The sequence below is a fragment of the Salmo trutta genome, chromosome 37, assembly GCF_901001165.1.
Source record: "Salmo trutta chromosome 37, fSalTru1.1, whole genome shotgun sequence".
NCBI classification, from domain to species: domain Eukaryota; kingdom Metazoa; phylum Chordata; class Actinopteri; order Salmoniformes; family Salmonidae; genus Salmo; species Salmo trutta.
The window spans coordinates 21974329-21998917 of record NC_042993.1 but is presented as its reverse complement, the minus strand read 5'-3'; the positions used below and the strand labels follow the sequence as shown (position 1 = coordinate 21998917).

The window sequence follows — 24589 nt, the reverse complement described above, 5'->3', positions numbered from 1 at the left end:
AACGGAAACCGTTTACGGTTTAAGAACCTCACTGATGCGCTCAGAGGAAACTGCGACGGGACCTACCTGAATTTGTCCAATAGAAACTCTTGCACAACGTTTTCTGTTTGGCGTAGGCTAAATGGTTTCTGTTGCGAAACGTTTTGCAACAGACGAAACGTTTTGCAACAGAATTGGCGTAATGAATGAATATACCGTGTGTAACGTTTATTCAAGTGCATTACATGAGCCGTTGGACGTCCCCTTTAGCCTTCTAAGGGAAATACCGTGACACTTCCCAAATGCTCAGTCTAAACGCAAATAGGCCTATACCTCGCACGAAAAGATACTGTTTTGGAAATATTTGGAATAACGTTCACATCAGTGAGAAGGTATTTATGAAAAAACAAAAGGCTAAATGACTACACACCTTTTTAGGATTAGAGGTCCATGCAGGGCTGCCATATTTCCATGTTATAGCGCTTATTTAGGCTTACGGAAGACCGAGGCGACCGTGAGAAATGTGCAGGAGGGGAAAGACAAAGGAATATGCAGTATCGGTGAAAACAGTTGTGTGTTATCTGTGGGGGTACCCATGGTGCTGAGGATCAGAAGTTTCCAGTGAGAGAAAGGCAGGCTGAAGTTGCTTGGATCAGAGTAGTACAGAAAGTTTGGTATGCTGAGACAGTGAAGAGAGTAGGAGAGGAAGCTGGGTACAGGGCTAGAGATCCTGAGATGATCCCTGTGAGCAGGCTGAGGCCAATAGAGAGTGAGGCGTAGCCATGGTTATCAACTGTACCACAGGAATGGAACGTAAATCACAGAAAATAGATGTTGTGGTGGCAGCTGCAGACAAGTACTTGGGTGCACGAGATTTTACTGCAGAAGAGTTAGGTGTGTTGAATGATAGTGTCTCGTCCTCCCAGGATGTCGGCCTGGTGTAGGATTCAGATAGAGCCAAGTAGTGGAAAAGTTGGGAGGTTTTTAATGGATGTAAGGTTAGTTGGTCCCTTTTCCCTGTCCCCTTCCCTTATTGTTTCAAAGTGTAATGAATTCACACTACAGAACAGTAGGTGGAAACAAAGGGCTAGATAAGAGAAATAGATGAATAGGGAGTCAGTGACCGGCCTCACACTCCAATACAGTAGGTGGCGGTGTATACACCTTTCAGTGTGTTGCGGTCCTCCAAATCAAATTTGAAGAAGACGACTGAGGTGACCACCTGTTCTAATATATATATATATATATATATATATATATATATATATATATATATATTTTTTACCTTTATTTAACTAATTAGCTATCGAAGCATCTCCTAACAATTGTGTGTAATAGTGTTGTAACTGAAAAATACTGCCGCCTGCAACTGTGTTAAAACCAGTTAAAACAGTGTACATTAAGTGTTTATTTAGCATTTGTAAAATTATTTTGATGTGAAAGTGGAAGGCTTTATGTTTCCAAAACCGTATCGCAAGGTATAATTATTAACGTTTGTAAACGTTAAAACAGAGCGTCGGGAGTAGTTCACATGGAGCCAGATGTCTTCCATACACATCTGCTGAGAACCCAAGACAGGGACCAGCTGTAAGTAGAGAGGAAGAGGTGAAGCAAGAGGTTTTACTCCACCCAAAATCTGTCCACGAAAAATAAGCCCAGGAATTTCTGCACAAACCGTCAGAAACCATCTCAGGGAAGCTCATCTGCGTGCTCGTCGTCCTCGCCAGGGTCTTGACCTGACTGCAGTTTGGAGTCGTAACCGACTTCAGTGGGCAAATGCTCACATTTGATGGCCACTGGCACGCTGGAGAAGTGTACTCCTCATGGAAGAATCCCGGTTTCAACTGTACCAAGCAGGTGGCGTGTATGGCGTTGTGTGGGCGAGCGGTTTGCTGATGTCAACGTTGTGAACAGGGCCCCATGGTGGCGGTTGGGTTATGGTATGAGCCGGCATAAGCTTTGGACAACTAACACAATTGCAGTTTATCAATGGCAATTTGAATGCACAGAGATATCGTGACGAGATCCTGAGGCCCGTTGTCGTGCATTTCATCCGCCGCCATCACCTCATGTTTCACCATGATAATGCATGGCCCCATGTCACAATGATGTGTACACAATTCCTGGCCGTACATGACAGTACATTAGCCATGGGATATGACAGTACATTAGCCATGGGATATGACAGTACATTAGCCATGGGATATGACAGTACATTAGCCATGGGATATGACAGTACATTAGCCATGGGATATGACAGCAGCAGGTCAGATATGTATAGGCCTACTACAGTATGTTCCATACATTCGCTCTCTCTCTCTCACCATTGTCCCTTGCTGGGCACCCAAAATGGTTTGCCAACATTTATCACCTCAAATGACATCACATGGAAATAATCTCCCTCTGTATGCTTCTGCGCTCATAACAGACGCTAACTACCGAATTCAAATCAGCTGTAGCCGATGAATGAGCCATCTTTCATCACACATGCTATATTCTATGAGATTCTAATTCATTCATATGCTAATGTCCACGTTGACATACAGCGTCTGTCCTTCTATCCTTTTTCAAGATTACATGCTCTTATGCTATGACTATGGTAGATTAGATAAACACACGCAATAAAACGAACACTAATTTAAATGTATATTTGCAGAATACAAAACCAAGGGATAAATTAAGTGATAATGCCTAAGAAGCCATAGTTTCTAGGATATCTTGGCAAAGGTGTTAGGCCTGATATGTGGTAACTGTCCATGTGGTCAGAATACAGACCTCTGTCATAAGTATTTACATGTCATATACTTTGCATATTACTTTGTAGGCTATACTTTACTTAACCTTCCAAGATTAGACAGTTCCAGGACAAATATTGTAAGTCTGGTGGAAGTCATTCATCAATGCTTGGCCATGTCAAGGCCACAAAAGCGGGCTCTGCGGAGTGCGTTTCTGAGGTGATCTCACTTAAGTAGATGTCAACCTGAGTGATCCAGAAAAAGAGCACTCACCTTTCCCTTTTGTGTGGGAAACTAAAGCCACCATCTCTCATTACCGTGCAGAGAAGCAGAACCAACTGTTAGAATCTCTTACAGCCTGTGCAATCTTGAACTTAATTGTACCTTCAATTATCTTGTACAGTTCACACTTATTATTCCAGAATACTGAAAATACAGGTAGCAATGATAATGCACATGGGATTGAAAAATGAGTAGAGTGATAACATGTTTTCTTCTTATGTTCTGTGCTCAGATGGCAATTTCTGTAAATAGCCAGCACATCATACATTTTGATTTAGTCTGGGTAGCGATTTTCTCATTTAACAATTGGAAAAACACAAAAGGAGACATACTAGAATAGGAACTGTGGTGGTTAATTTCTTTACTATCAAATGAGGAGAGACAAACTTATCACACAAGTCAGAGTTATACTTAAACTAAATATTGAATCACTTATTAATAGGGAGCAGGTCAATACAACACACACATATAAAGTGAATCGATTGAGTGCTCTACGATAATGATGGCTGGTCATGGCTGGTCAACGATTCACGATCAAATGATTCGTTGAGAGCCCCGAGACAAAAGTACAAAGGTATTTTATAGCCAAGATACACCCCTTTCAACCTACATGACGAACAACAGATATATAGAATGGGTCACAAGGTTAAGATCTGTATGAAAGATACCTATAATACATAGCAGACAGTATCTGCTGTGTCAACAGTTTTCATTGTATATAGACCAGTGTCTGGCCTTACGACTCCAAACTGGAACCATCTCTCCCTGGTACGGTATAGAACAGAAACATTAACTCATGCTCTGGAATGCTCTTTAGGTTTTATCACCCAAAAGACATCGTAAATCTCCTGTCAGTGTTATCTCCCAGAGGCCCATCCTCAGTAGAACACACTAGAGGTCGACCAATTAATCGGACTGGCCGATTAATTAGGGCCGATTTCACGTTTTCATAACAATCGGAAATCGGTATTTTTGGACACCGATTTGGCCGATGTTTTTTCTATATATATATTTGTACGTTTTTTTTCACCTTTATTTAACTAGGCAAGTCAGTTAAGAACACATTCTTATTTTCAATGACGGCCTAGGAACGGTGGGTTAACTGCCTTGTTCAGGGGCAGAACGACAGATTTTTACCTTGTCAGCTCGGGATTCAATCTTGCAACCTTACGGTTAACTAGTCCAATGCTCTAACCACCTGCTTTACATTGCACTCCACGAGGAGCCTGCCTGTTACGCGAATGCAGTAAGAAGCCAAGGTAAGTTGCTAGCTAGCATTAAACTTATCTTAGAAAAAACAATCAATCAATCATAATCACTAGTTAACTACACATGGTTGATGATATTACTAGTTTATCTAGCCTGTCATGCATTGCATATAATCGCTTAGGTACACGTTGCTCCAACGTGTACCTAACCATAAACATCAATGCCTTTCTTAAAATCAATACACAAGTATATATTTTTAAACCTGCATATTTAGTTAATATTGCCTGTTAACATAAATTCATGTTAACTAGGTGTCACGTCCTGACCAGTAAAAGGGGTTATTTGTCATTGTAGTTTGGTCAGGGGGTGTTTGTTTTGTGTGTTTCTGGGTTTAGGTTCTATGTTATCTATTTCTATGTTTATATCTAGTTTTCTATTTCTATGTTGGGTTTTTGGCAATGACCTCCAATTAGAGGCAGCTGGTTGTTGTTGTCTCTAATTGGAAGCCATATTTAGTTGTGTTTGTTTCACTTGTGTTTTGTGGGTGGTTATTTTCTGTATAGCTTGGGAGCCTGATGGAACTGTTTTCGTCGTTTGTTTATTTTGTTTAAGTGTTTTCTTTAAATAAATGAAGTAGATGAGCACTTTACCCGCTGCGCCTTGGTCCAATACTTACGACGCCCATGACACTAGGGAAAATGTGTCACTTCTCTTGCAACAGAGTCAGGGTATATGCAGCCGTTTGGGCCACCTGGCTCATTGCGAACTGTGTGAAGACTATTTCTTCCTAACAAAAACAGCCGACTTCGCCAAACGGGGGATGATTTAACAAAAGCGCATTTGCGAAAAAAGCACAATCGTTGCACGAATGTACCTAACCATAAACATCAATGCCTTTCTTAAAATCAATACACAGAAGTATATATTTTTAAACCTGCATATTTAGCTAAAAGAAATCCAGGTTAGCAGGCAATATTAACCAGGTGAAATTGTGTCACTTCTCTTGCGTTCATTGCAGGCGGAGTCAGTTTGGGCCGCCTGGCTCGTTGCGAACTAATTTGACAGAATTTTACGTAATTATGACATAACATTGAAGGTTGTGCAATGTAACAGGAATATTTTGACTTATGGATGCCACCCGTTAGATAAAATACGGAACGGTTCCGTATTTCACTGAAGAAATAAACGTGATAGTTTCTGGATTCGACCATATTAATGACCTAAGGCTCGTATTTCTGTGTGTTATTATGTTATAATTAAGTCTATGATTTCATAGTGCAGTCTGACTGAGCGATGGTAGGCACCAGCAGGCTCGTAAGCATTCATTCAAACAGCACTTTCGTGCGTTGTGCTGTTTATGACTTCAAGCCTATCAACTCCCGAGATTCGGCTGGTGTAACCCATGTGAAATGGCTAGCTAGTTAGCGGGGTGCGTGCTAATAGCGTTTCAAATGTCACTTGCTCTGCATGGGTAACGCTGCTTCGAGGGTGGCTGTTGTCGATGTGTTCCTGGTTCGAGCCCAGGTAGGAGCGAGGAGAGGGACGGAAGCTATACTGTTACACTGGCAATACTAAAGTGCCTATAAGAACATCCAATAGTCAAAGGTATATGAAATACAAATCGTATAGAGAGAAATAGTCCTATAATTCCTATAATAACTACAACCTAAAACTTCTTAACTGGGAATATTGAAGACTCATGTTAAAAGGAACCACCAGCTTTCATATGTTCTCATGTTCTGAGCAAGGAACTTAAGTTAGCTTTCTTACATGGCACATATTGCACTTTTACTTTCTTCTTCAACACTTTGTTTTTGCATTATTTAAACCAAATTGAACATGTTTCATTATTTATTTGAGGCTAAATTGATTTTATTGATGTTTTATATTAAGTTAAAATAAGTGTTCATTCAGTATTGTTGTAATTGTCATTATTACAAATAAATAAATAAATATCGGACGATTTAATCGGTAACGGGTTTTTTGGGCCCCCAACAATCGGTATCGGTATCGGCGTTGAAAAATCATAATCGGTCGACCTCTAGAACACACACACAATAGTTAAGAATACTCTATTCTGTTGCATAAAACAACCAGTTGATACAATAAAAGTATGTTTGTTGTCTTGCTGGGCATATAACTACAGGCAAATGCTGTTTGTTATATCATGTCTGACATCTGCCAGTTTCTGTGATTTAAGTCTGATCCCTTCTCAAGACACACACACACAAACTTAAAGTGACTTCCAGAACATGTAAAAGGGTGTCATCTGTTGGTCAGTTGTATATATTGCCAGGTTTCACAAAGCAGCCCTTCACACTGATATTGTAAAACAGAATTACACTGCATTTTAACACATCCCTATTTCTAAATACCCACTCAACAGTCAAAACAACACTGTTTTATTAGAGTTATTGGCTTAAATTAATTTGCATTAGGCAATCAATGTTATGATAAGCAATTAACTAATTTGTTATTTACTTAATTAGTAAATACCATTCACATTAACAATAACATTCACATGTACATTAAAGCATGTATAGAGTATAGAAAAGTAAAAAATATTTTGGAAACTAAATTTCATTATTGTATTTATATTGTTTTGAATATTTGGACCATCACATTTTTTCTCAATATTACTGGACATGAATACATTGCATAAGCTACATTTTTCATTCTAAACAACTGTCATATAACATGCAGTCCCCACTGGTTCCCCCTTTCATATGAGATTTGTGGCTTGCATACCTTTTGACATGGCAGAGACCATTCTACATGACGTGTGTATGTGCACGTGCACATAAAATGTAATTCGCTTAGGATAAAAGTGTCTGCTAAATGGCATACATTATGTGTTGCAGTAATTGTGGTCAGTGGCCGAGTGGTGTTGGGAGTGTAACCACGCTGCATGACACCTGTCACCACATCTCCCCGGCACCTCGCTTATCTCAAGTGTGACACGGGAAATCCCATTTGAGCTGTTGAGCTTGTGGTCTTTCAACACCTGTCAGCAGGGCCCTTGGCCTGGGTCACTTCGAGAGCACATTGGGCAGAGTGTCATCCTCTGCACCAAGGCTTACAGTGTCTACAGAAAGTCAACAACCTCCTTGGATTTATTCACCTTTTGATTGTGTTACAAAGTGGGATTAAAATTGATTTAATTGTATTTATTTGTCAACGATCTACACAAAATACTCTGTCAAAGTGGAAGATTATTATTATTATTTTTTAAACATCATTGAAAAATAGAACATTCATATACCTTGATTAAATATGTATTCACCCCCAAGTCAATACATGTTAGAAACACAGTCTTCTTGGGTAAGTCTCATAAGAGCTTTGTATACCTGTATTGTGCAATATTTTTCCATTATTCTTTTCAAAACTCTTCGAGCTCTGGCAAGGTGTTGGGGATCATGGCTAGAAAGTCATTTTCAAGTCTTGTCAGATTTTCAAGCATGTTTAAGTCAACTGTAACTTGGCCACTAAATAACATTCGCTGTCTTCTTGGTAAACAACTCCAGTGTAGATTTGGCCCTGTGTTCTAGGTTATTGTCCTGCTTCAAGGTGAATTCCTCTCCCAGTTACTGGTGTAAAGCAGACTGAAGCAGGCTGTCCACTACGATTTTGCCTGTGCTTAGCTGCATCCTGTTTCTTTTCATCCTGAACAATTCACCAGTCTTTGCCGATGTCAAGCATACCCATGCATACCGTGATGCAGCCACCACCGTGCTTGCAAATAAGGAGACAGTTACTCAGTGACTTGTTGTGTTGGACTTGCCCCAAACATAAGGCTTTGCATTTAGTCCAAAAAGTGTATTCCTTTGCCCTGTTTTTTTTCTTCTCAGTATTACTTTAGTGCCTTGTTGCATAAATATGCATATTTTGGGATATTTTTTAGTCTGTATATTTGTATTATTATTTTTCTCTGTCATTTAGGTCATTATTGTGCAGTCACTACAATGTTGTTGATCCATCCTCAGTTTTCTCCCATCACAGCCATTGAACTCTGTAGTTATTTTAAAATGCAATGGCCGCATGTTGACATCCCTAAACAGTTTCCTTCCTATCCTGCAGCTCAGTTCAGAAGGACGGCTGTTTCTTTGATGTGTCTGGGTTGTTTGATACATCCTCCACAGCATACTTATTAACTTGGCCATGTTTAAAGATATATTCCATGTCTGATTTGTTATTTTTACCATCTACCAATCACTGCCCTTCTTTCAAAAAGCTCCTTGGTCTTTGTAGTTGAATCTGTGCTTGAAATTCAATACTTGACTGAGGGACCTTACAGATGGATGGATGGATGGATGTATGTATGTACAGTGGGGGAAAAAGTATTTGATCCCCTGCTAATTTTGTACGTTTGCCCACTTACAAAGAAATGACCAGTCTATAATTTTAATGGTAGGTTTATTTGAACAATGAGAGACAGAATAACAACAAAAAAATCCAGAAAACACCATGTCAAAAATGTTATAAAATGATTTGCATTTTAATGAGGGAAATAAGTATTTGACCCCTCTGCAAAACATGACTTAGTACTTGGTGGCAAAACCCTTGTTGGCAATCACAGAGGTCAGACGTTTCTTGTAGTTGGCCACCAGGTTTGCACACATCTCAGGAGGGATTTTGTCCCACTCCTCTTTGCAGATCTTCTCCAAGTCATTAAGGTTTCGAGGCTGACGTTTGGCAACTCGAACCTTCAGCTCCCTCCACAGATTTTCTATGGGATTAAGGTCTGGAGACTGGCTAGGCCACTCCAGGACCTTAATGTGCATCTTCAGGAGCCACTCCTTTGTTGCCTTGGCCGTGTGTTTTGGATCATTGTCATGCTGGAATACCCATCCATGACCCATTTTCAATGCCCTGGCTGAGGGAAGGATGTTCTCACCCAAGATTTGACGGTACATGGCTCTGTCCATCGTCCCTTTGATGCGGTGAAGTTGTCCTGTCCCCTTAGCAGAAAAACACCCCCAAAGCATAATGTTTCCACCTCCATGTTTGACGGTGGAGATGGTGTTCTTGGGGTCATAGGCAGCATTCCTCCTCCACCAAACACGGCGAGTTGAGTTGATGCCAAAGAGCTCCATTTTAGTCTCATCTGACCACAATACTTTCACCAGTTGTCCTCTGAATCATTCAGATGTTCATTGGCAAACTTCAGACGGGCATGTATATGTATTCTTGAGCAGGGGGACCTTGCGGGCATTGCAGGATTTCAGTCATTCACGGCGTAGTGTGTTACCAATTGTTTTCTTGGTGACTATGGTCCCAGCTGCCTTGAGATCATTGACAAGATCCTCCTGTGTAGTTCTGGGCTGATTCCTCACCGTTCTCATGATCATTGCAACTCCACGAGGTGAGATCTTGCATGGAGCCCCAGGCCGAGGGATATTGACAGTTCTTTTGTGTTTCTTCCATTTGCGAATAATCACACCAAATGTTGTCACCTTCTCACCAAGCTGCTTGGCGATGGTCTTGTAGCCCATTCCAGCCTTGTGTAGGTCTACAATCTTGTCCCTGACATCCTTGGAGAGCTCTTTGGTCTTGGCCATGGTGGAGAGTTTGGAATCTGATTGATTGATTGCTTCTGTGGACAGGTGTCTTTTTTACAGGTAACAAGCTGCGGTTAGGAGCACTCCCTTTAAGAGTGTGCTCCTAATCTCAGCTCGTTACCTGTATAAAAGACACCTGGGAGCCAGAAATCTTTCTGATTGAGAGGGGGTCAAATACTTATTTCCCTGATTAAAATGCAAATCAATTTATAACATTTTTGACATGCATTTTTCTGGATATTTTTGTTGTTATTCTGTCTCTCACTGTTCAAATAAACCTACCATTAAAATTATAGACTGATCCTTTATCAGTGGGCAAACGTACAAAATCAGCAGGGGATCAAATACTTTTTTCCCCCACTGTATGTATGTATGTATGTATGTATGTATGTATGTATGTATGTATGTATGTATGTATGTATGTATGTATGTATGTATGTATGTATGTATGTATGTATGTATGTATGACAGAGGAAAGGGTAGTCATTCAGTAATCACATCAACCCCTATTATAATAAGTTAGTCCATATAACTTATTATGTGATTTGTTAAGCCAATTTTGACTTCTGAACTAAAGGGGATGAATACTTATGCTTATAAATTAATACTTATACTTATGTTATTATACTTTTTTTCTCTTTGACATTATGGAGTATTTTGTGTAGATCAATGACACAAAAATGTCATCTATTTCAATCCCACTTTGTAACACAACACCATGTAAAGAGTTCAACGGGGAGTAAGCACTGTACATGTCAGAAGGGTGGGTGGCTCATGTTATTCACTGTCATCATTATGAAACACTTGCTAATGCTACCAGCAGCTTAGCAACCACATTATCTGCCACAGCATGGCCAAGAAGTCACTCAAGCTCAGCACTTCAGAGAGAGATTTGTCTTGGGACACTATACACATTACAAGCTACATGCTTGGCTTATTTTGTCTGATGCCACGGCTACAGGGATTGGTCTTTGCCCATAAAACTCTGCACTTCTCACTGAAAGTTTTTCGATCTCCTGAGGAACTACTTTGTGGAGCTCTGCTTCTCTGTCTAAATTTGGCATAGCTATCGCTGGCTTCCCATCCTCTAGAGGGAGCTCTATCACAGGTACAGCGCCCACTGAGGATACACTGCTGCTCCTACCACTAAGAGCCTGCTCTCTAGTCACTGTGGGCTTGCCCAGGCAGCTCCTAAGTTGAGCCCAGAAGAAGGTCTGCTGCTTGGCTTGCTGGGGCCACTCTAGGTACGTTTTGGTGTTCAGCATCTTCTTGAGCTTACAGTACTTGCTGGGCAGAGATTCAGGGTCGATGGGCTCTTTCACCACCAGAATAACATCGCTGAAGGTCTTGCCGATGGCTCTTTGCTGGGCAAAGTAGAGCTCGTAGTTGCACCAATCGCTGTTCACAAAGTGGTGTGACAACACAAATATGACCTGGATTAGGAAACAAAAAATTCAGAGGATAGGGTGTATTCATTTCAGCAAATGCACAGTGCAGGAATCAGGATACAAACCTAAACAAAACATACATCTTACATTTTGGGTTCTTCAATTGACCTTTTATATTCAAAAGTCTAGTACTATTTACTTGTTGAAACACCTCTAACTTGTCTTGGTGGATCCTCACCCTTACCTTTTCGCTGCTCTCAATATTTTCAATTATGTTGTCGATGATCCACTTTCCTGGCATGAAGTCTCTCTCATGGATACAGAGTCGGTAGGGGGGCTTGCTGTTCTCCAAGCAGGGCAACAACTGGTCCCTGACCCAGTCTGCATCTGGGTGGCTATAGGAGATAAAGGCATGGTAAACATAGATCTGTGATTTTCCAGATGCTCCTTCCTGATGAGCCCTGTATTTGGCTCTGAGGATCTGATATGTGGCTTTGATGTACCAGGGAACATTGAATATGTAGCATATAAGCATCAACACTAAAACCACTGCTGCAGTAGTAGCCACACAGATGACGATGACCAGTCTGATATCGCAGGCCACGTGACCCGGGAAGAAATTTGCCACAGCGGTATTGAGCAGGGCCTCTGGATGGTAACACTTGTAGTTCTCTGGCCAGTCAGTGATGTTGACCTTCCCCTTGGAAATTGTGTCCTGGATGAAGGCGTGGAGGTCGCAGGTGCAGTGGAATGGATTGTTCCCTGCCGTCAGTCGAGACAGCTGGGGCATGTCCTGGAAGGAGCCCATGCTGATGAGCCCAAAGGAGTTCCCATCCAGAGCCAGTGACTGCAAGGAGTGACTTCTCCACCCAGAGGGAATGAACTTGATCTTGTTCCCACTGAGCAGGAGCTCCTTGAGGCTGATGGTTTGTTGGAAGTAGGCCATGTCCAGCTGGTCCAGGTCACAGTACGAGAGGTCCAGGAATTGTACTGTGGTGGGCAGACACTGGAGGGCACCACTTTTGAATCGGTTGTGGTGAGCAATCACCTGGGTGATGTTCTGCATCCAGTTACAGTTGCGACTCTCCTCAGCAGAGCCCAACATGTTGTGGCTAACATCCAGGACCTTCAACTGTTTGAACTCCCTGGTCAGGGAGGCTAAGTCATGAAGGCTGGTCAGTTGGTTGGTGCTGACATTGAAGGAACGAAGAGTCGGCATGGTGCCCCTGTAGTTGCATCTCTGGTTGAAGAGGATGTTGTCCTGCAGGCGGTTGTTCGAGATGTCCAAAACCTCCATGTCTTCCATATTAAGCCAGGCATCGCAAGGCACAGAGTTGAAGTTGACATTCTGAATGGACAGCAGTCGGACTTTGTTGAACCATGTGAAGCGCCAGTCGAATCGCAAAATGTCTGGATTACTGATGTGCCTGAGGAGTAAGCAAGAAACAAATGTAAGCATGAAAAAAACATGTGTGGTCAAGATGATAACATAATTGGTACTTTCACAATACATAGATATGACAAAAGATTTCAATTGATGAAAAAAATACACTTGTGACTAGGAACCTGTATTTTTTTTGCATCTTCTGGGTAGAAATGTATGCATAGTGCTTTTGTAATTTAACAGAGTAGAATAAGATATGCTTACCACAGATTTAGTCTACTCAGTGCAAGGTCTTTGATACTGGAGCCCAAGCCATTATCCACAAAGTTGGGCGAGCGAGCAAAGTCAATATATTGAAGTGTCAGATGTTTAAGGGGGGTGACCTGTAGATTAAACAGAGCCATCCTCATAAGGTTCTCATTGAATTTTCCACGGTGAAAGATGAGCGAATCTACTTTGATGTCTTGCAAGCCTCTGAAAATATCCTCATCTCCCATGTAATACATGAACTCAAAGAGGTTCCTGAATTGGATGAGACTGAAAGTCTTGTTGGCCAAGTCTCGTAGAATCAAAGGTAGGAAATTCGGCTTCTGATCTATGGCCATGTCAAAACCCATTCTACCTGTCTGGATTACCTTCAGACTACCCGGTTCATAGTAACTGATATTTGATGAAGTTTTAATGGCAAAGTCCTGTAATTGAATGTTCCTCAATGCCTGGAAGTCCCCTTTCCTTAGACCCTTGACCAAGGGGCCACCCATGGACAGGGCCTTGAGTTGGGTCAATCTGGAGAAAACGTCAGCTGACAATGTGGCCTGGGTGTAAAGGTTATTTGACATAAGGAGTTCCCTTAGATTAAAGAGGTCCTGCAAAGCGTTGGCAGGGATTTCCTCTAGGGAGTTGTTAAAGATGTTAAGATGCTCCAGGAGGGGGTTGTTGTGGAAGGCACGGTCCTCAATCACAGAGATGTTGTTGAACTGCAGCTTGAGGACACGAAGATGAGGTAGGCGAGAAAAGTAATTAACACGAATGGCATGAATTTCATTGTAGGAGAGATCTATACTTTCAAGCGTGGAAGGGAAGTGCTTCCATGGAACATGATCCAGTCGCTGACCAAGGCAGTTTGCGGAGCGACCAGAGTTGTAGATTTGACAGGGGCCTCTCTCATCATTCGAAGCAGGGGTTGGTGAGGCAAGGGCCACAAGAAGTGGCGGACTAAACCACACAAAACCCAGTAGAATCATTGTGTGCATGCACATTTTGGATCTGTAAAGGAATGTAAAAATCGGTCAAGTTTAACAAATTACAAGATTGACAAGATTGTTAACAAACATCTATTACATTCTCTAGGTCTTCATCATTGAAGTTTGACTATAGTCTCCTCTTTACGTCCTTCAATCCTCAATTGCAACTAGAGGAAATAGGGAGGAAGGAAATAGATTTCACTCTGATGTTACCAGTATTTGTGTCTGTGCCCAACATTACCCACACATTTCTGTTTCAAAGCCAAGAGAAGGGATTTGTGAAATATCGACATGATTTCTCAACACGGACCGTATGGTCAGTTCTGGCATGCACACCACCTGATCTATTGACTTCATTCAGACTACTGTTGTGGTGTTGGGAAGTGAAATGCTCAAATTTCCATAGCAAAACTAATAAAGGATATATGCCATTCTAAGTGGGCTGTTACCAGGACCCAGATTAAAATGCATGCTCAATGGAGAACCTTTAAAGTATTCCTGTGACTAGTAAATTTAAAGATGCATCTTTTAAAAGCGTGTAACTGTACCTGTTAGTGGATGTGATGCTGTTATCTGTTCAAGATCAGCTGATATGTTGATATGCCTTACACAAGGGAGTGAACTGATTCATCCTCCTTGACTGAAATTAAAATTCCTCTTGCTGACTAATTCTCATGGCTGAATGTTTCTACTAACCCTCATAAGACACAGTACTCTGCTCATGGCTGTTAGGTACAATCCCCCAAGTTCTCATAATCCTTTCCTTTATTTATACTACAAACCAAGGGTAACTCACTGTTTTGGAATTACCTTCACGTCGGCAATAAATGTTATTACCATGTAGAACAAACAGTTTTAATAACATTGTATCCAGTGAGTGGCAAGAAGGGAGTAAACATTCATGTCATGAACAAATATGGACTGTCCGCAAATGTATTGCTTCCTTATATTTACACCTGACTTATCGCCTACAGTACACTTTCTTCACCAATATTTAAGAAAATAACTGATTGTCATAGATGACATATTCTAACATCTCATCAAATATGTCAGTGAACCCTTTGATTGTTGTCCTATAGCCCAGTGGATCCCAAACTGTGGGGTGCGGCCCCTAGGGTGAACTCAGTCCAGCTTTAAACTTACTCTTGAAAGTTGTAATAGTACACGATGCAATTTCAAAATTGGGTAGTGCATCACCAGTTCCTCTTTTAATGTTAGTCATTGCATACCTTAGAGAGCTATTTATAACTTGTTAGAAATGTCCAGATCAACTAGCCCATGTCAGCTAATGTTTTCTTATTAAGGTTTATTTAGCAATATTTTTATTTTTTTGCCCATTGTAGTAATTTATTTGTCACTCAAATATCAGATGAATACACATTAGACATGGCAAAATGTATAGAATTACAGAACATTTATTTTAAAACTGCAAAATGTTCTTTGCACCCCATGACAAAATGTGTAGAATTGCAGGAAATAAGCCTTAAACTTGCAAAATTCTCTCCACCAACAAGAGGGCTGTGAACAGCTAGTGTAGTGCTTGTGGCGTGGAATGTTCCCCAATGTTGGAAGGGGGGCCCCGAGTGAAAAAGTTTGGGAACCCCTGCTATAGCCTACAGTAAGTTTTGTATTCTAGCAATGTTTTATGATATTATGAGTAATACCAAGGGATGAAACGTTTAACGAAAACATTTTATTTTCAGAAGCCCTTGCTTTTCTCAATAAAGATTCTGGATTATATATTTTTTTATCTGTGGCATATTGTATTTTCTGATATCAAAATGTCTAAGGTATTCAATGAGCCTCCACTTTGTTTACTGTACTGTATACATTGGGTAGCATATACATAGGCAATGGATACTTCCTGGAGACCAGCAATTAAGACTGACCCTTTCAAACTTCAGATCAGAGTTCTGCTCTTGATATAGAGGTTAATATTTAGATAATGAATTCCTTCTTTCTGCTGGAAGGGTCAATGTATGATGTTTATAATTAATTAGACAGTCTGTTAGACTGCTGTCTTTATCTTGATCTCCTTATGTGACGTGCACCACCTCCACTGACATTCATATCTGGCAGGGTTCCTTGACTCATAAATATTTCCTTACTGTGTGGGGTTGTTTTGTAATTTAACATAGAGGAAATATGCCCTTCCTTGTTGCTTTGCTACGTAGCATCTGCATGTAAAAAAAAAAAAAACTTTATTGCACAATGATACCTACTGTACCCGTAGTTTAGAGAAGCTTATCAGTTCTCTAGCCAACACTGATAGCTATTCCTACAAAATGAAGAAAAGATAACAAACGTTTCAATATATTGATTCAGTAAAATGCCTCACATGCATATAACCCCATCACAAAACAATAACCCAGCATGATGACCACCATAAAGCATAGGCCAATCATGAAATGGTTCAATATTAGTATTTATCAATCTTATTGTTATTGTACCAGGAACCCAGGACAATATGGTCTTCCTCCATTAAAAACAGCTTAGATTAACACTAGACCTTGCAGAGTGATTAAATCAATAACAGCCAACTATTACTGAGTGATTGATTAATGTCCCACGGACCAATGTCTGACCAGATGGTAACTCATAAATATGACACAATGAGTGGCTGATGAGAAGGGGAGGATTTTTTTATAGGAAAGTAGGAGCTTCCTTCTAAAGCCAGTCTATATTTACTTAGTGTTACTACTTACCACCAGGTCAGAGCTGTGTGCCTCTAACCTACATGTATAGAGTATTAATGGTCTAAATGAACTCTGTTAGTTAGCCTGGTTAGCCATTAACTCACTGGTTGTGTGCTTCTGAATGTCTAATATTGGAATCAGACGACTTGCCAATCAAGATCGGTCACCCAAATATGTGTGATTACACTACAAATACAAAACTTCACTTTTGATAGGCTAATTATTATCTACAAAAGAGTGACATATATGCATGGAATCTTGTGGGCTATGCTGTGACCTGAGGATTGACTTTTACTTGAATTTCTGTAGACGTGTGAAGACATTTAAGTGGTAGGATCTAATTCATTATTTGTAAATATCCATATCACCACCGATGACAAGAAGAACGTAATGAAATGGTGGAACATCGTACTTGTACAGTTCAACAACATTGTAAAGCTGAAGTACTGTTGACTATTGGCTCATAGATTTAGTCACTGAAACTCAATACCTGTTACAGCTATACATTTATGTTTGAAAACGATGGGACCCACCAGGGTCAAAGCAGTCTACTTAAAGTAATATATACTGTAGCTTCATGGAAATGAACATCCGCATAGCCAGCTAAGCAGTTTATTTAGACAAGCCAGGAGAAATGTAAGGCTAAGTTTAGTGCCCAGAAAGCATGTTCAAACAACTTATATTGACCCATAAAACCTATAAACCTATTAGAAACCTAGTAGTCGCCCACTTTGAGACACATCCAAATAAAACTGAGACAAAACAACTTCTAATAGACATAGCATCATATATTCAGCTGATAATATTTTCTCAGTAAACATTTCCTCATACTTGCTTTATTGCCAATTAGCTATATTGTCTTCAAAGAAACTCCCAAGTTCAACACCTGAAGATAAATAATATCTGTTAGCGGTATCTGCTAAAGATAGCTTTCTATATCATATCTACTGTATATAATCTCAGGGATCTACGGTAAATGGAATGAATGACAGTGGGACATACCGTCAATAGAATGACAGTGGAGACAATGCAGTGAATTGATGTCTGACTGGTTCCATTTTGTCAATGATTCCTTGAAGTTTATCCTCCTGTCTTGGCATAATAACATCCTCCTAGTGGCATAGGCCTACTGAACCCCGCGTATCGTCAAAACGTCTTTGTATGGGAATTACACTGATAAGCATCAGCCCATCTCTGTAGCAATGCTATTGCTTCACTTTTCAGTAACAATGTTCAGGAGTGGCCATGCCTTGGCACAGAATCACAATGTAAGGAATTTCTCATAATACTATTATTACTGTATGGGCACAATGAGTCTCATTGTTCAAAAGGCTGCATGTGAAAAAGTTTTAAAGTTTCCATTTCTTATAACCAGGGTTGGGTATGTTACTTTCTAAATGTAATCCGTTACAGTTACTAGTTACCTGTCCAAAATTGTAATCAGTAACGTAACTTTTGGATTACAATAACTCAGTAAGGTAATCTGATTACATTCTGTTACTTTTAGATTACTTTCCTCTTAAGAGGCATTAGAAGAAGGCAAAAATGTATGTTACCAATTAAACCACATATAATGCAGGATAAATCAATGTTAAAGTTTACATAGCTGGCCATATATGGATTTTACTTTATGGGTTGGTTATGTAGACGTCTTCTAACCCATCGCTTTCTACTACATATAATACCATTAAATTAGAGCTTTACATTCAAAACCAAAATTTATCAGAATTCCAGTATTTCCAATTAATGTTATACCCTTTGATCTTCAAGAATAGGACTTGGAAATATGGAAGTATAGATTAGCCAAATAGTTTTACCTCAACATGACCCCAAAATTAAGGACTTATTAGCCAGCCCTACTCTGTTGTTTATGATTTTGTTGTCATGGAGGACTGACTGGGCTCATTGATTTGAGTTAAAAAATCAATGCTGCGCTCATGGAATGGCATGCTTTGAGGACTACTGAAAGTGCTATTTACATGTGAAAAATGAATGCCATATGCTGCATTTGCTATAGACCTATTGTTTACCTTTTTGTTGGTGACACTTTGATGTCTTGATAATATGCAGCTGTTTAAAGGGCAAATCCACAGATGAAACAATAACAAAATGGTCACCCTGCCTGTTTTGGTAAAAAGCTGAGGGATGGGCCTGGGGAAATGTAACCACTCTCAGATTAATAGACAGAGCTATGGATGCAAGGACTGACCATCCATGATATAAAAAGTATTGTTTTAATCATGTTATGTGGCTATACAGTGTTTGTTTACATTTACAATGTTTACAAACATTGGAGTAAAACAAGCATATATTTTGGGTTCTCATGGAGTGTGACAGTTGAACTAAGCTCATAAGTTATATTCTTCAAGAATCAATGGATATATATATTATAATGTATAAGTACAATAATGGATGTAGCAACTACAGATTGCCCCTTTAAGTCTATCAAAAGTGTGAAAATTTGAGCATGTGTCCATTAGGCCTATGGATTTTTGTTTTTGTTTTTTTATCAGCATGACTTAAATTGAGCAATAAAAGCCCCACTTTTATTCAATAGGTTTGGATCCGCACTATGGAGCTGTTGCAAGTGCTCATTTTTCACTGGCTGTCCACTGGTTTCAAAAACAATGATTGATAGGCAGCTGAAACGTATTGAATTCAACCATTATTGGGTTCAAATACACATTTAGATTTGTAAACAGCCATCCACAACAACCACAATCCGTAAGGCACAATTTGCTAAATGAGAGAGCAGCAGTGTGATTCACATCAACGCACATTTTTCCCACAAACATCCTTTCTGAATTTAAAAGTAATCCTCGAAGTAATCATCTCGTTTTTCAAAACTATCTGTAATCTGATTACAATAATTTTGCTGGTATATAACCTTGCTCATGTGATGTTGCCCTTAGCCTGAAGTTCATGCATACGAACATGTCATAATCAATAGCAACATGTGTAGAATTGCAGGAAATTAGCTTTAACGGTCGACTTTGGACATGAAAAACGGTCAAACTCCTCCACCTCCAAAATGTTCTAACAGAAATGGGGTATGCCTTCGGTGGTTCATCAATGTGTCATTCTGGTTATGCGCGCAGCGACCAATGTAGCTAGTTCGTTAGCTAAACTAGCCACTTGTAGCTTAGTCATTAACTCCTCCAGTATGTGTTGACGTCATTTCACAGGATAGGTTTTTGGACAGAATCTGTAGAGCACGTGTCAAACTCATTCCACAGAGGGCCGAGTGTCTGCGGGATTTTTCTCCTCCTTTGTACTTGATTGATGAATTAAGGTCACACATTATTAAGGAACTCCCCTCACCTGATTGCCTAGGTCTTTGGAAAAACCAAAAACCAGCAGGCACTAGGCCCTCCATGGAATGAGTTTGACAGACCAGCTGTAAAGATCAGTGTTGTCGAATTGTCCCTAAACTGACTGACATTCCCCCTAATCCTATCACTAACCACCTTATCCTATCACCACTTCGGCTTCCCCAACAGGTCAAATACACACACCAGTTCCCACTTCTGTAATCACCTCACCTCCCTTTTTCGCTCCTCTGTTTCCCCATATAAGCAGCATGCTTCTACCTGAGCACTAGCATAGTTTATGCTTGGTGATGCCATGCGGTGGCCCCGATCCTTTTCCTTGTGTGTGATATGACAAATGAAGTGCCTATTTATTATGTTGTTGGCGATAAATCAATACTATATGCAGCCATAACTTTGTCCTATGTTATATCTTTGTATAACAATGTCCTCAGTTTGATAATGCCCCTTTTAGGTTTTAGTCGTGGCTGCCTCCTTAGTTGTAGTTATATATTACCCCGTTCCCTGTAATAGTCACCTGGCACTACTTTGTCATGTCTACACCTTTTTATGTTTTGTTACTAATATTTCCCTTTATCTCCCTTCCAGACCACTACATCCTCAACCTTGTCATTATCTTCAATTCCACTGAAATAATAAACCGGGAACAGCCCTTTGAACAGTATTCCACCATCTCAGTGTTTTAGTGGAGACACCACCATGACAGCCCTAACTCAAACCACCATCTCAGTGTTGTAATGGAGACACCACCATGACAGCCCTAACTCAAACCACCATCTCAGTGTTTTAATGGAGACACCACCATGACAGCCCTAACTCAAACCACCATCTCAGTGTTTTAATGGAGACACCACCATGACAGCCCTAACTCAAACCACCATCTCAGTGTTTTAATGGAGACATCACCATGACAGCGCCAACTCAAACCACCATCTCAGTGTTTTAATGGAGACACCACCATGACAGCCCTAACTCAAACCACCATCTCAGTGTTTTAATGGAGACACCACCATGACAGCCCTAACTCAAACCACCATCTCAGTGTTTTAATGGAGACATCACCATGACAGCGCCAACTCAAACCACCATCTCAGTGTTTTAATGGAGACACCACCATGACAGCCCTAACTCAAACCACCATCTCAGTGTTTTAATGGAGACACCACCATGACAGCTCTAACTCAAACCACCATCTCAGTGTTGTAATGGACACACCACCATGACAGCCCTAACTCAAACCACCATCTCAGTGTTTTAATGGAGACACCACCATGACAGCCCTAACTCAAACCACCATCTCAGTGTTTTAATGGAGACATCACCATGACAGCGCCAACTCAAACCACCATCTCAGTGTTTTAATGGACACACCACCATGACAGCCCTAACTCAAACCACCATCTCAGTGATTTAATGGAGACATCACCATGACAGTCCTAACTCAAACCACCATCTCAGTGTTTTAATGGAGACACCACCATGACAGCCCTAACTCAAACCACCATCTCAGTGTTTTAATGGAGACACCACCATGACAGCCCTAACTCAAACCACCATCTCAGTGTTTTAGTGGAGACACCACCATGACAGCCCTAACTCAAACCACCATCTCAGTGTTTTAATGGAGACATCACCATGACAGTCCTAACTCAAACCACCATCTCAGTGTTTTAGTGGAGACATCACCATGACAGCCCTAACTCAAACCACCATCTCAGTGTTGTAATGGAGACACCACCATAACAGCCCTAACTCAAACCACCATCTCAGTGTTGTAATGGAGACACCACCTTGACAGCGCCAACTCAAACCACCATCTCAGTGTTGTAATGGAGACACCACCATAACAGCCCTAACTCAAACCACCATCTCAGTGTTGTAATGGAGACACCACCTTGACAGCCCCAACTCAAACCAACAGTTACCACAAGATGCAGTCCTTTTACAACCTCAACTCTGATCAGGTTTTACATCGGTAAGAAATGGCACTAATGTAGCCATTTAAGGGTTAAATGATTGGGTGTGACGGTGCATTGATCAGTTATACCGTTCAAAGCTGCTGTTTTTGCCCAAAGGTGACCTTTTAAAATAACTGTCCAGTGTTTCCAGATTTCTACGAAATATGACTCATTAATTACAATGAGTGAAATGGTTTTCCTTCAAAAAAAAAAAGGTAATTAAGTGTGTTAATGCACATTTTCTGTGTAGGAATGGTGTGGGCGTATGCCGGTCATTAAGAATGTGAATACGAGTAGAACAGTAGCCAGCTCATCCTCCTCAGGATGGTGATGTCATAGCAAGCATTGTTTTTGTTTGAGATACAAGTTTGAGTTGATTTTTATTTATACTTCGGCCACAAATACTATGTATAGGATGAGGCAACAACATTTGAGTATGAGTTAACAATATTTACTTTTAAAAGTGATTTTCACTGGACAGTTTAAAACTGCAACGTTTTCTCTCAGCCTCATGGCAAAATGTGACAAATGGCATTGAGTTTTACAGGAAATTAGCTTTAAAACTGCTCCCAGGTAATGACTTACCCCAACCTAGTCTGTCATGGTACTGTCCATTGTGTGTTTGCTTGGCATGCATATTGTAATGTTGTGAGTTTGACTTGAGCTATAGTTTTATTTTTACATAGATATATTTCACATTTTTTTTATACAGCTTAGTCTCACTGACAGAATCTATTTTTCAAGAGACCTGGTCAAAGGTCTTCGATATCAAGTTGTACCCTAACACATTAACATTAAAGCCATATGGGATGCAATGTCTCAATTGCACAGACTGCACAAAACCATGGCCCTCGCATGAGTCTTTCAGTTAGTACAATATTAATGGAATCAAACGCACCATCATCCACCTGGCAGATCACTGTGTTCCTGGACTTGAGGGAAATGTTTACAGAGTAAAGCTCATGATGGTGACTCCTCCTATCTTCACAGTGTGGTTATATATTTATCTGATACAGCCTGTCTAGGCCTGCTTACTTTTTTTAACTCATTTGATTTCTCAGTCACTTAAAAGTTCAAATTTGCATATCTAGACTTTTTATAGTTTTTCCTTGATGCCCGACTGTTTGGTATTTGTAAACTCATCCTGTAGCCTAATAATAGTTTCTGCTAACATATTTGAGGTAATTTTACACTCAAATATCTAAATGACTGAAAATGACTGAAAATGAGTGAAAATCTCCCTACTGTGAATATCTTTATACTGTTAAAATGATCAACATCTTATATAAAGTAGTCAGACAAACTCTCAGCACTCACCTGAAGATGAAAGATTAGTGAACCAATTCAGCCCTTCAATTACCAGTTTTCAACAACACTTTAGCACATGTTGTCAGTGACTCATCACGCGTATGAGAAATGAAGGAAGAAGACCAGCCCTTTAAGTCTTATTTTCTTCGTTGCTCTGTTATGCGCTCAGGAATGTGGAATATGGTGGACGAAGCCAATCCCTTTTCTGCAGGGCAGTGCTTGACTTGGGAGCTGAGTACCAACACCTCAAATGTTCTACTGCTTGAGCTCCTGTTCCTCTTATAGAATATTAGCTCCAAAGTATTGTGGAGCTCCTGCACCTAAATAGAAAAGGTACCTCCACCCAAAATGAGTACCGGCACCTATTTCAGTCCAAGTCAAGCGCTGCTGCCGGTGTTTGCAACCTTTAATGTCACACAATGTCTTTCAAGGTGACTGTGGGGAAAATAAGATATGGGGCTATCTTGTGCAATAGTACATTGAAATAGCTTTGTCTCTGTTGTTATTCCACCCTGGGTATTCTAACCCATAAAGAGAAAATGCTAGGTCAGAGCCTTCAACATTTTTTAATAAAAACCTCTCTGGCAATTAAATTGATTTAGTGAGTCGTGTCATTAGATATACTTGTATTGTGGTTGTCTTTGCACAGAGGAAAGCTAGAACTTAATAAAATTGATGATTAATATACTGTATGTTTGTATGTAGCAGGGGTTTCGATTTTGCTTTGTGTGGCTATCTCTGGCAGTCGATAAGTAAGCCTGTCTGTTATTGAATAAGATTAGTCGTTTCTCTTCATTACAAATAGGAAACTAACTTCATGGGAAATGGGTAGAAACTTTAATAGAAAAGAGAGAGGGGGAAATAAATATGTTCTTCATTATGGTTGCCTCAGTTTGTTGGTGGGTGTTAAAAAGTGAATGACAACCCATAACAAATGCAAGCTGTCTTGTAAGATCTTGTTATTAATCATAAGTGATTCATCACCATGTCATGCCAAGTTTCCTTTGGGGGAAAAATCAGGAAGTGATGGGTAGAAAATGAGCTGACAGTGAGTTGGCAAAAATAAATAGTCTCTTTTGTGTTAAGCTTTTCTGACAATGGAGTATGTCCTAGAATAGGCATTCACCAGTACAAATAGGGTTCATCACCAGCATAAATAGGGTTCACCTGCCTGTTTCATGGTTTAAGTGATGTTTTTATTTATTTTATTCTTATGAAGATCAAGTGTGCAGCATTGACACTGAACTGTCATACAATTCTACACCAGTAGATGGTGCAACATTTTCAACATAATTTACTCAATGTAGAATTAACCATTTTGTGGGTCTCCAGCATGAATTTAACACAATCTGCAACAATTTAAAGTAATCCAACTTTCCACTGTGCCGCAAACTGTGCCATGCTCATTGCCCATGTATTATACCGTTAAGCGTGTATCGCTCTCTCTCCCTCTCCTCTTTTGATATGCTTGTCCACATCCCTCCCTCTGCCCCTCTTCTCGCTCTCTCTTCACAGACAC

General features: G+C 40.2%; 1 protein-coding gene across 2 annotated transcripts; it reads right to left on the bottom strand.

Annotated features, from left to right (window-relative positions):
• Positions 1-10166: 10166 nt before the first annotated feature.
• On the bottom strand, positions 10167-23331 carry LOC115176782 (toll-like receptor 2 type-2). 2 transcript variants are annotated; one of them, XM_029737064.1, is made up of 4 exons: positions 23080-23331; positions 12800-13801; positions 11396-12578; positions 10167-11196 (listed from the first exon to the last, which is right to left on the bottom strand). In XM_029737064.1, exons 2-4 carry the CDS (start codon positions 13792-13794, stop codon positions 10678-10680), a joined length of 2697 nt encoding a protein of 898 aa, XP_029592924.1. In that variant the 5' UTR covers positions 13795-13801; positions 23080-23331; the 3' UTR covers positions 10167-10677. The 2 variants fall into 2 exon arrangements, with proteins under 2 accessions (XP_029592924.1, XP_029592925.1); XM_029737065.1 differs by lacking the exon at positions 23080-23331 and having other exon boundaries at positions 12800-14586.
• Between the last annotated feature and the right edge of the window lie 1258 nt (positions 23332-24589).